This window comes from Gymnogyps californianus, chromosome 5, assembly GCF_018139145.2.
Source record: "Gymnogyps californianus isolate 813 chromosome 5, ASM1813914v2, whole genome shotgun sequence".
Taxonomy (NCBI): Eukaryota; Metazoa; Chordata; class Aves; order Accipitriformes; family Cathartidae; genus Gymnogyps; species Gymnogyps californianus.
The window spans coordinates 60064416-60074052 of NC_059475.1; the positions used below are offsets into that span (position 1 = coordinate 60064416).

The following is a 9637-nucleotide window of genomic DNA, read 5'->3' on the forward strand; positions in this document are numbered from 1 at the left end:
CTTTGATTGATAGCGGTCGCCGCCAGTGGGTGGGGGGGACGGCGAGGCCTTAGCCAATAGCTTCGTCCCAAGGCGAGCGGCGAGCCAATGGCGGGGCTGGGGGGGCGGGGCACGCCGCTGGCTGATTGATCCCAGCTTTGGCGTTGTTCAGTCAGAGCGAGAACATTCTAGAGGTGAGTACGGGGCAGCCATTGCTGGGGTCCCATCAGCCGCCCCCTTCTGCCTGAGCTGCGCGCCGGCCGCCGCCTCTCCCTCCCCCCTTCCCTTTTCTCCCCCCTCCTCCTCCCTCTCCTCACAGGTGCCGCCACTAACGATGCCCCTGATTGTGTCTTGCCCGCAGATTGTCCGGCACTGCTGTCCCTGCTGATACCGCCCGCCCCAGGACGCCGGGACCCGGAGGCTGCGGCGTCCGCCTCCGCCTCCCTCTCCGTCTGGATATAAGTGCCCCCACGGCCCTGTTCTCCTCGCACACTCGGCTTCGTCGCAGCCCGGGGCGAGCAGCGTTGGGTTTATGTCTTTATTGGACGAAAACGGTGAGTATTAGTACTGTGCTAGGGCGGATGAGTACAGCTGGGATTGAGAGGAGGGTTTGGGTCCTGGGAATGTGGAGGGAGCGGGCGGGCGCCTTAGGCTGGGTTGGGGTGTCGGGCTGTCGGTTAAACGGTGGATAGTGGGAGAGGTTTTGTGTAACGAAGTGTCCCAGACCTTCATGGGAGGGAGACGAGAAACGGGGGGGGGGGGGGACGACACACACGACACCAAACTAAAAGCCCCAAAGCTTCAGTTCTTCAGCTGTACCTGTTTGCTGTTTTGTCGTTTGGGGTGGGGGGTGTTCTTTTTTTTTTTTTTTTTCCCCTCCTTTAATTCCCCAGAACTGCCATGCGACGAGACAAGATGGCGGCGGCTGGGGCCGCGCCTCCCTGTGCTGTGGGTGGGCGGGGAGGGGGCGCGCGGCGCGGGGAGCTGTGGCGCAGTTACAAACCCGGGGGGGGGGGGGGGGGGGGCGCGTCTGCTCTGCAAGGGTTAGCCCGCGGGGGGGGTACAAAGAGGGGGGGCACAAGGACGGGGGGCAGCCGCGGAGCGTCCCCCTCTCGTGGCTGGAGAGCGCATGCGTGGCTGGAGGTGACTTCCCCCCCATTTCTTTCAGGGCTGACTCAGTGCTTAATTGCTGCATTTATGACTCATCACAGGGCTGAGTGGGGCGGGGAAACAGTGCTTTGAAGCGGGGAGTCTATCTGCCTTCCCGCTTTTTCCTCTGTGCATAGCATATGGGGGGGTGGTGCTTGGGATGAGGTGTCCTAGGCACCAGGAGAGGGAGCTTTAGTCTACAGCAGACAAAAGCTGTAATCTGGAAGGAGGGGAAACCGCATGTTCTTCTGTCTGAGAGCTCATTCTCAGTCACCGAGATACCTGCTTCCTCAATGCTTCTGCAAGCATGTGGCCAGGTCACATGGTGGCTCTTTTTAGATATCGTGGGGAAGGCAGTCTCGTGCTTGAAACAAAGTCCCTGGTGCACTTTTTGCTGAGGAAGGGCAAAACTGCATCTGGGCTAATGCAGAACACAAGGCACATACAAATCTGATTGCTTCTTGTGTAAAGAAATTGTAAGCCTGACCAGAGCAACTCAGACCGTGTGGAAGCAATAGACGTGCTCTTATGCATAAATACTAGGAAGGCTATTTTAATGTGCCAACGCTTCTGTCATTAACGATAACAACATGATGACGTGTCACAGTAGCCATGCTGTAGTCAGGGTTGCCTGTGTAGTCAACCAGTTGTGGCTTAAGTACTCTTAGATCTGATTATAGAGACACATGTTAATTTAATTATGTAAATACTGCTTAAGGCAACTTTAATAATAGGATTCATCCTCCTTCCCCTTCCTCCCCCTCCCCCCTTCCCCTAAGAAAAAAATCAACTGGAAAAGCTGCTGCACTGCTCTGTACCTCTGCATTGCTAGGCTTTCTACAGTGAAGCAACTTATGTCAGACTTTATCAGGCTTATTGTTAAGTCAAAACTCAACAGAAGCTGCTATGAGAATCCATAAGTGAGAGGGAGAATTACCTAATTTTCAACTCTTTTCCACTCCGATCCAAAAAACTGGTAAGCCATGTAAAAATTATGTTGGGCTACAGATTGCTGCTGCTTCATCTTACTGATATTTCTCAACATTCTGACAGACTTCGGTTTATGTGATAGGTTCATGCTATGATGTGGAATTTGAAACTGTTTTCCAGATCTTTATCCTGCTTCCTGCAGCCTGAAATGTATCACATGACACTCTTGGTGCAAGAGCCATTGGTCTCCATAATAAATCAAGCAGTGTTCCTTTCCCTTCCTTATTGATTGCAGCACTCCTTCAGGAGTTAATTGTACAGAAAATAGTCTCAAGCTGTTGAGTGCTTTTTGGGTAGTAAGAAAGAAGAGGGTGGAGAGCTCTGTGGTGTAGTTGAGGAAAAGTTACTTAGCAGTACAATTCAAGGCTATTGTTTTCAGTTCCACAAGTTGAAGAAAGCCATAGCATAAAGAATGTATTTTTTTCTTTTTACCCTAAATATAGTCCCTTATATAGCTCTGTAGCAAAATCCGATTGGTGCACATTAAGATAAACTTCATTTCTTTTCTGTTTACTAACACTTGCAGAGCTGTTGCGCAGCCACTGGTACCTGTATTGGGGAAACATAGCATACAAGCAAGAACCTTACAGCCTCAGTGGCGAAAATTTTTTCATGTCAGAGACCGAGAACTCTTGCAGTCGTTTATGTCATCCCGTCTTCTCCAGACAGAAGATACCAAAAAACTGCAATCAAAGATCTCTTCATCTTATTGATAAAGCTACTAATAAGGCAAAATGTCTGTCAACGTCAACCGCAGTGTTTCAGATCAGTTCTATCGCTACAAAATGCCCCGTCTGATTGCCAAGGTAACTTACTAACCCTTAGTGGTAAGTAGGTAGTGTTTCACACCACTTGCTCTCTTGATAGAGGAGGAAGAGAGGTGTGAGTAATGATAATGTTTAGCCAGTCAGAGGGCAGGGAGGATGTCTGCTCCTTTCTGTCCAGACTAAGTGCACATTAGCTCTTCTAAGAAGATACACTTCAAAGCAGAACTTTGATGTAGTGAAATGGGGAATACACGCTGGGTTTGGCTGTTGCAGTCACTTAATCTTAAAATACTTTTTTTTTCTTTAGGTGGAGGGCAAAGGAAATGGAATAAAGACGGTTATAGTCAACATGGTTGACGTTGCAAAGGCGCTTAATCGGCCTCCAACGTGTAAGTAGCCTGGAGTGACAGCATTTTTTTATGCTTTTGTGTTTAAAGTGGTAGTGTTAAGTAGCTAATAAAGCATTAATACCATTCTTTCAAGATCTGTAAGAAAGAAATGTGATTATCTCAGGATGAAATAATGAACAGAAAGAAGCAATGGTATATTTACTTGCTGTTAAAAATCACAGTGAAGATACGAGGGCAGTGGTGGTTATTATACTTTCCTTACAGATCCTACCAAATTTTTTGGTTGTGAGCTGGGAGCACAGACCCAGTTTGATGTTAAGAATGACCGTTACATTGTCAATGGATCTCATGAGGCGAATAAGCTGCAAGACATGTTGGATGGATTCATTAAAAAATTTGTTCTCTGTCCTGAGTGTGAGAATCCTGAAACTGATCTGGTGAGTGCTTTCTGGCTGTATTAATGGTAGCACTATGGAAACACTTCATTAGATGTTTATGGAAGTGGTGTGAAGTTAATAGCTGACTTGATATCTATGAAGAGAAAATCCAGTACACACACACGCATATCCCTCCCCTCTGGGAAAGTTTTACATTTATAACACTTCAGAACTTCTGCAATAAATTGTTACTTCTAAACTTGCTCTGTTGGAGGTGATGTAAAGTGCTTAAACCTGTGGAAATGATAATGTAAACATCAGGTTTAGGCTTTAATGCATAATTGTTCTGTAAGTGGTATGTTAACTGGAGGTTGTTCTTTTTTACAGCATGTCAATCCTAAGAAACAAACTATAGGTAACTCTTGCAAAGCCTGTGGCTATCGAGGCATGCTTGACACAAACCATAAACTCTGCACGTTCATTCTCAAAAACCCACCTGGTAAGTGTGTTTCCTTACCTGGTGGGGGTAAAGGGAACTTCTTCGGTGTGAGTGCTGTTAATGGAAGTAGAAAAACAAATAGCGTGCATCTAATTAAAGTGTAAAAAGGCTCCGGCATACTCCTAGAGCATATTTGTGGCTTAGGATGAAGTAGCTGTGTTCATAGCTTCCATACGAGCAGTCTCTTCCCTTGTCATCCTGTATCCTTCCCAAGTAGAAGGATTTGTGAAGAGTTGGATTTGCCTATGCAGGACAAAACTTAGGAGGAGAGTTAGTCAGCGGGAGCTCATTGCTGTTTTGCCTTTAAGTTAACCTGAAGTAGAAGGGTAGGAAATAAAAGCAGTATAGTAAATGCTAACTGTAATATACTTGTTCTGTGCAAGCAACACTCTGTAGTAAGCATCTAGTTGCCTGCTGCAATTTAAGCTTGCTAGAATAGAAAAGTCTAACCTATTCCAGGGGTCTCTGCTTTGTGAGGTCACCTGTTATATAGACTTGGACAACCTTATGTCTTGATAAGAAACAGGACTTTCACTGGAACCAGGGGTTTCCCCAGCAGATGTACATCTGCCCTGAATCCATCTGGGGATGGGTACTATGCATAACTTGCTGCTAATAAAAGCATCCAAACCCACTTGGGGATTTGGCAGAGGTGAAGGTAGTGCAAGGACTTTAGCTTTCTCTAGTTCATAGAATAAAACATTAAAATTCACTTGCAGAAAGTGGTGACACTGGTACAGGAAAGAAAGAGAAGGAGAAGAAGAACAGAAAAGGCAAGGACAAAGAGAATGGTTCTGTGTCCAGCAATGAGACACTTCCACCCCCACCACCAGAGGAGATTACTCCTCCACAGGTTGTGGTAAGTAGAAGGGAAAGTGGGGAGATGGGTGGGTGTGGTGTCTTGCTCTGATTTAAAACTTCTAAATCACTGGTATTCCCTGCTGGTCAACATTGCACAGAAAGTTCTTACTGTATCCAGAACTTCACTGCTGGAATAAAGTATCCCTGTGTCTCCTCTATAGCACCTTTATCAACCCTTCAGTAGTAGCGTTTGTGTTACTTACTAAGTGAAAGCTGCATACCCTTTACAATCCAGGTCCATGAAAAGGAGTATCTCATGAGTGTACTAGATGGAGTGGTAAAACTGCACTTCAAGTAACCCTACAGATGGCTATGAACTCAACGTCTAGCTTCCATTACTTCTTTCCTACATCTGCCCTTTCTCCATCATCTTTGACTTCCAAATCATAGTGTAACCCGTTCTTTAGGGAAAAATCAAAAGTACCTATTTATAAAAATGCTCTCAAATCTGTATTTAGAAACAATGCTCACCTGTTGCTAAGCTTGTAGTAACATTGTATGAACCTGTTGGTTTGGTTTTATTTTTGAGGAGGAGGAGGATGATGATGACTGGGGTGAAGACACAACAGAAGAAGCCCAGAGGCGTAGAATGGATGAAATCAGTGACCATGCAAAGAACCTCACACTTAGTGAAGACCTGGAAAGAACAGTGGAGGAGAGAGTCAACATACTGTTTGATTTTGTGAAGGTGAATATTCTCTGGTTGTTTGCGTGGTAGCCACTCTGCTGTAGTAGTATAAAATGTTGGTAAGGAGACTTAAGCGCAAGCTGCTTAAGCTTCTACCAAATTACTGGTTCCACCAGTGGTGGGGAAGGAAGTGGTGCAATAGAGCCTTGATGCAGACCTCAGTAGCTTTAAAATGTTGCTATCTGTTCCTGTCTTTGTAGAAAAAGAAGGAAGAAGGTGTCATTGATACTTCCGACAAAGACATTGTAGCAGAAGCAGAGAGACTGGATGTAAAGGCTATGGGCCCACTAGTTCTCACTGAAGTCCTTTTCGATGAAAAGATTCGTGAACAGATAAGGAAATACAGGCGTCACTTCCTTCGTGTAAGCAGTCTCTTCTTTTGCACCCAGTGTAACAACTGTTGGGTTGGCTTTTTGTAGCAACTACTTGACTTAGTTCTGGATTGCTTGGTACTGTGGGGAAGAAGGCTTTTTGTAGGTTGTTTTTTAAAAAACACACACCACACACACACACCTCCCCCCAGCTACAGAGAACTGCTGGGAGGGATAGTATGAGCTGTTGCAGATTTTGCTGTCTCATTGAGCTGAGAGCAGAAGCAGCAGCTCTTTCTGGAGAGGGAAAAAAGCTAATTTAATTGCTTTTGCTTTTGTCACAACTCTAGTTCTGCCACAACAACAAGAAAGCTCAGAGGTACCTTCTCCATGGCTTTGAGTGTGTGGTAGCCATGCATCAGTCTCAGCTTATTTCTAAAATACCACATATTTTGAAGGAAATGTATGATGCAGATCTTCTGGAAGAAGAAGTCATCCTTGGCTGGGCAGAAAAGGTAAGGGGTAGTATTTCACATACTATACTAGCTGAGTACCTGAATGTAGTATCCTGCATCTGGTTTCTCTGTTTTGGTGTTTAAAGACATCTGCACAAAAAGCTGCAACTAGTCTGAGAAGTTACTGGCTGGGAGAAACTCCCCTTTCAAAAATGGGCTGTTCAAGGCAGTGGGGTGAGGTTAGAGTTCTAAGTTAGGCTCTTGCTGTATTTGGGTACGATCTGATGTAAACTCCTTCAGTGTTCAGGCAAAGCCTGTGTACTTCTGTCTTTCAGGCCTCAAAGAAATACGTTTCAAAGGAGCTTGCCAAAGAAATCCGTGTCAAAGCAGAACCATTTATTAAATGGCTAAAGGAAGCTGAAGAAGAATCTTCCGGTAATGAAGAAGAGGATGAAGATGAAAACATAGAGGTAGGAAAGGCTCACTTACTGTAAACAACTCCAAGGTTGCACTGTTCCTGCACACTTAAGTCTTGTACTTTGTCTTTGGTGCACTGCAAAATAGCTTACTTCATGTATTGCGGTGCATGTTGGGAACTGGAGGAACACCTCGTTTCTCATGCTTTGTCAGAGCACCTTTGGTATGCATAGTCCCTTGTCTACTTAAGATCACTTTTGTAACGGTACAGGTGCATCTTTGGAGCCAAAGGCTATCATTGTGGAACAGTACAAACAGTCTCTTGCATAGTAGTACTTCATATAGTGGAAGATTGACAAGAGGCATTGTGCATAAAGCGTTGTGTTTTGGAAGAGTCAGTGGGTGTATGTTTGTTAGAAAAGCTGATTAAAGAACAAATGACTGTTTTCCTCATGGTTTAGGCCTAGGGTTTAGCCTGTTAGCTACACTCCAGCTGACTGTGGCTGGAATTATTTTTTTGCGTGTGGGCTTTTTGTTTGTGTGTTCGCCTCCCAGTAGTACCTACTCCTGTTCCTGGGTATGAGATCCTGCTTCCTACAGATGCACATGCATGCCTCTGCCTTCTAAAGACAGATGTTAAGGTGTAGTTGTAGTTTCAGCATGCGTGAACTCAGGCTTGCTGTACAATATTAATTGTTGTACCGGAAGGTGCTGTGCAGTGCGTTTCAGAACATGGAGCAGTGTGTTAAGCAGTTCATGGCAAGAGATGGGAGGGCTGTTGAGCGGGCAGGTGTTGCAACTCCTGATGTTAAAATTATTCTAGTGCTTAATGGCAGCAGGTGCTGTAGTAAAAGTGTCTTGTCTCCACAGGTGGTGTACTCTACAACTGCCAGTGTACCTAAAGTTGAAACTGTGAAGCCTGCAAACAATAAAGATGATGATATCGATATTGATGCCATTTAAAGTGATGCAACATAGCTTCCAGCATAATAATGCAAACTTCTCTGCATTTTCTGCCAGAAGTGTGACTTGTATGTGCACAAGCTGAAATGGCTTAACATCCTGCTACTCTTTGTACTCTAAAAATGTATCTTTTTACTGTGACTGGTCTCGTGTAACTAAGCCTAATACCAAGGAGTCAGCACGTCGGTGAACTGATCTAGTTTGCAACTGGCATGTTCTATTTTGTTTTCCTAACTTGTGTTGGACACATACTTAGAGCACATTTATACAGTTGTGGAAATAAAGGATTTGGGTTTGGTCAGTCTTCATTTGTGACTCTGAACTCCCTTAATTTTTTTTTTTCAAGTAAGTACACAACTTGGTGAAACGTGTGAAGTTTGAGACAAAATGACACATCTCTTGAATGAGACAAAAAAAGAAAAATAGCTTACAGGCTGTTGCAACAGAAGATTTGAAACCTGGGCAAGCAGCAGGTGTTGAGTAATCTACAGTGTACAGCTGCCAGCTTCTTAAAACAGAAGGCAACTGTCTGGATTCTGATCCTTGCAGGCTTCTTTTAACAAAAACTTCCACAGGTGTTCACTACGTAAGCTGGGTTTTTTCCTGAGGTTTTCAACAGCTCCATTAAATACAGGTTTGAGTGCTTTAAGTAGAGCTGAGGGACCTGGTACCTCTGCAGGTAGCATATGCTGCTGCCCAACAGCTGGCTGTGGCCACGCACACCACTCTGTGGTGTCACCATAGCAGAGGATACGGGCATCCCGCTCCAGTCTGGTTTGGGGTGGGCAGGGAGGGGAAGAGGGCTCGACCTGTTGCCTTGAGCACGGGAGCCCCCGAAGCTGACCTCCATAGCTCTGGAAGTGAGTTTTGTAGATCCTAAATGCCAGTTGTTCACTGGTGTCTCCCAGTCATGTTGGGGACGTGGGTATAAGCCTTCTCAAGTTGTGCCTCCCTGGTAGTCGCTTACCTGTTGCAGTGGGAGGTGGGTGCTTGCACATCAGGCACGTCCTTTGGGTAGGGATTTGAGTCAGCTTTGCTTTTCTGAGCAGAATTCCTGCTTGCAGAGGGAATAACAAGAAGCCTTGCTCTTTCCCAGGAGCGTGTCGCAGCTGCAATCCTGAGAAATGCTGTGGCCCCTTAACTGGCTGCACAAGAGTTCTCTGCAGCGTGGGCAGCACCCCCTCCTGCTTCTCCGAGCCTGATTCTTAGCGTAGGTCAGTGCGGTTCAGCGAAATAATCAGTTGCTCCATGCTGATGGCCTGCAGCTGTGGCTTTGCAGATCCGGGTTGATACAATCTCTAGGATGTGACCAGAAGGTTTCTGTCTGAAGTACGTGTTGCGTGGTGTTGGCTGCTACCAGCTGTGACATGGTGAAGTTTCATTTAGGGTGTAGTTTCATTTTAGAGCAGACTTGATTGCAATTGCAGGCTGCCACCAAGGGGGATGATCTCTTTTATTTTTTTTTCCCACCCCAAGACCTAGTGACTTGCAAGACAGACCTGTTCCTTCCAGGAGGGAAACTAGGAAATAAATCCATCAAAAAAAGCTTTCCATAGGATCAGTGAACTGATGATGTCATAGCAAAGCTATATGGCGGTAGATTCAGGGTGAACATGGTGGAGTGTGCGGGGAGTGAAAGTGTTCTTGTCTGTAGTAGCCCATAGGTGGATCAGATTAAGTGTACTATAAAGTGGTATGCTAATATTCAGACACGGAGGAGGCTTCTAGAAGCACTGAGGCCACCACTAACTATGAAATTCCTGGCACCGAGTTACACTTCTCACCCTATTTTCACATACCTATTGCTGTTTCCATTTCAGATCATTAACCA

At 45.5% G+C, this 9637-nt stretch overlaps 1 protein-coding gene and 1 non-coding gene across 4 annotated transcripts; both read left to right on the forward strand.

Annotated features, from left to right (window-relative positions):
- The first annotated feature begins 250 nt into the window (after window positions 1–250).
- Window positions 251–8114, forward strand: EIF5 (eukaryotic translation initiation factor 5). Of its 3 annotated transcripts, XM_050897018.1 has the most exons (12): window positions 252–533; window positions 1961–2104; window positions 2645–2924; window positions 3193–3274; window positions 3500–3672; window positions 4000–4111; window positions 4831–4970; window positions 5502–5660; window positions 5861–6022; window positions 6322–6486; window positions 6762–6896; window positions 7714–8114. In XM_050897018.1, exons 3-12 carry the CDS (start codon window positions 2853–2855, stop codon window positions 7804–7806), a joined length of 1293 nt encoding a protein of 430 aa, XP_050752975.1. In that variant the 5' UTR covers window positions 252–533; window positions 1961–2104; window positions 2645–2852; the 3' UTR covers window positions 7807–8114. The 3 variants fall into 3 exon arrangements, with proteins under 3 accessions (XP_050752976.1, XP_050752975.1, XP_050752974.1); XM_050897019.1 differs by lacking the exon at window positions 1961–2104 and having other exon boundaries at window positions 251–533; window positions 5505–5660; XM_050897017.1 differs by lacking the exon at window positions 1961–2104.
- LOC127017457 (small nucleolar RNA SNORA28) lies at window positions 4492–4615 on the forward strand. The gene has a single exon (XR_007766591.1). It is a non-coding gene; the product is annotated as a small nucleolar RNA SNORA28 (small nucleolar RNA).
- Window positions 8115–9637: the final 1523 nt, after the last annotated feature.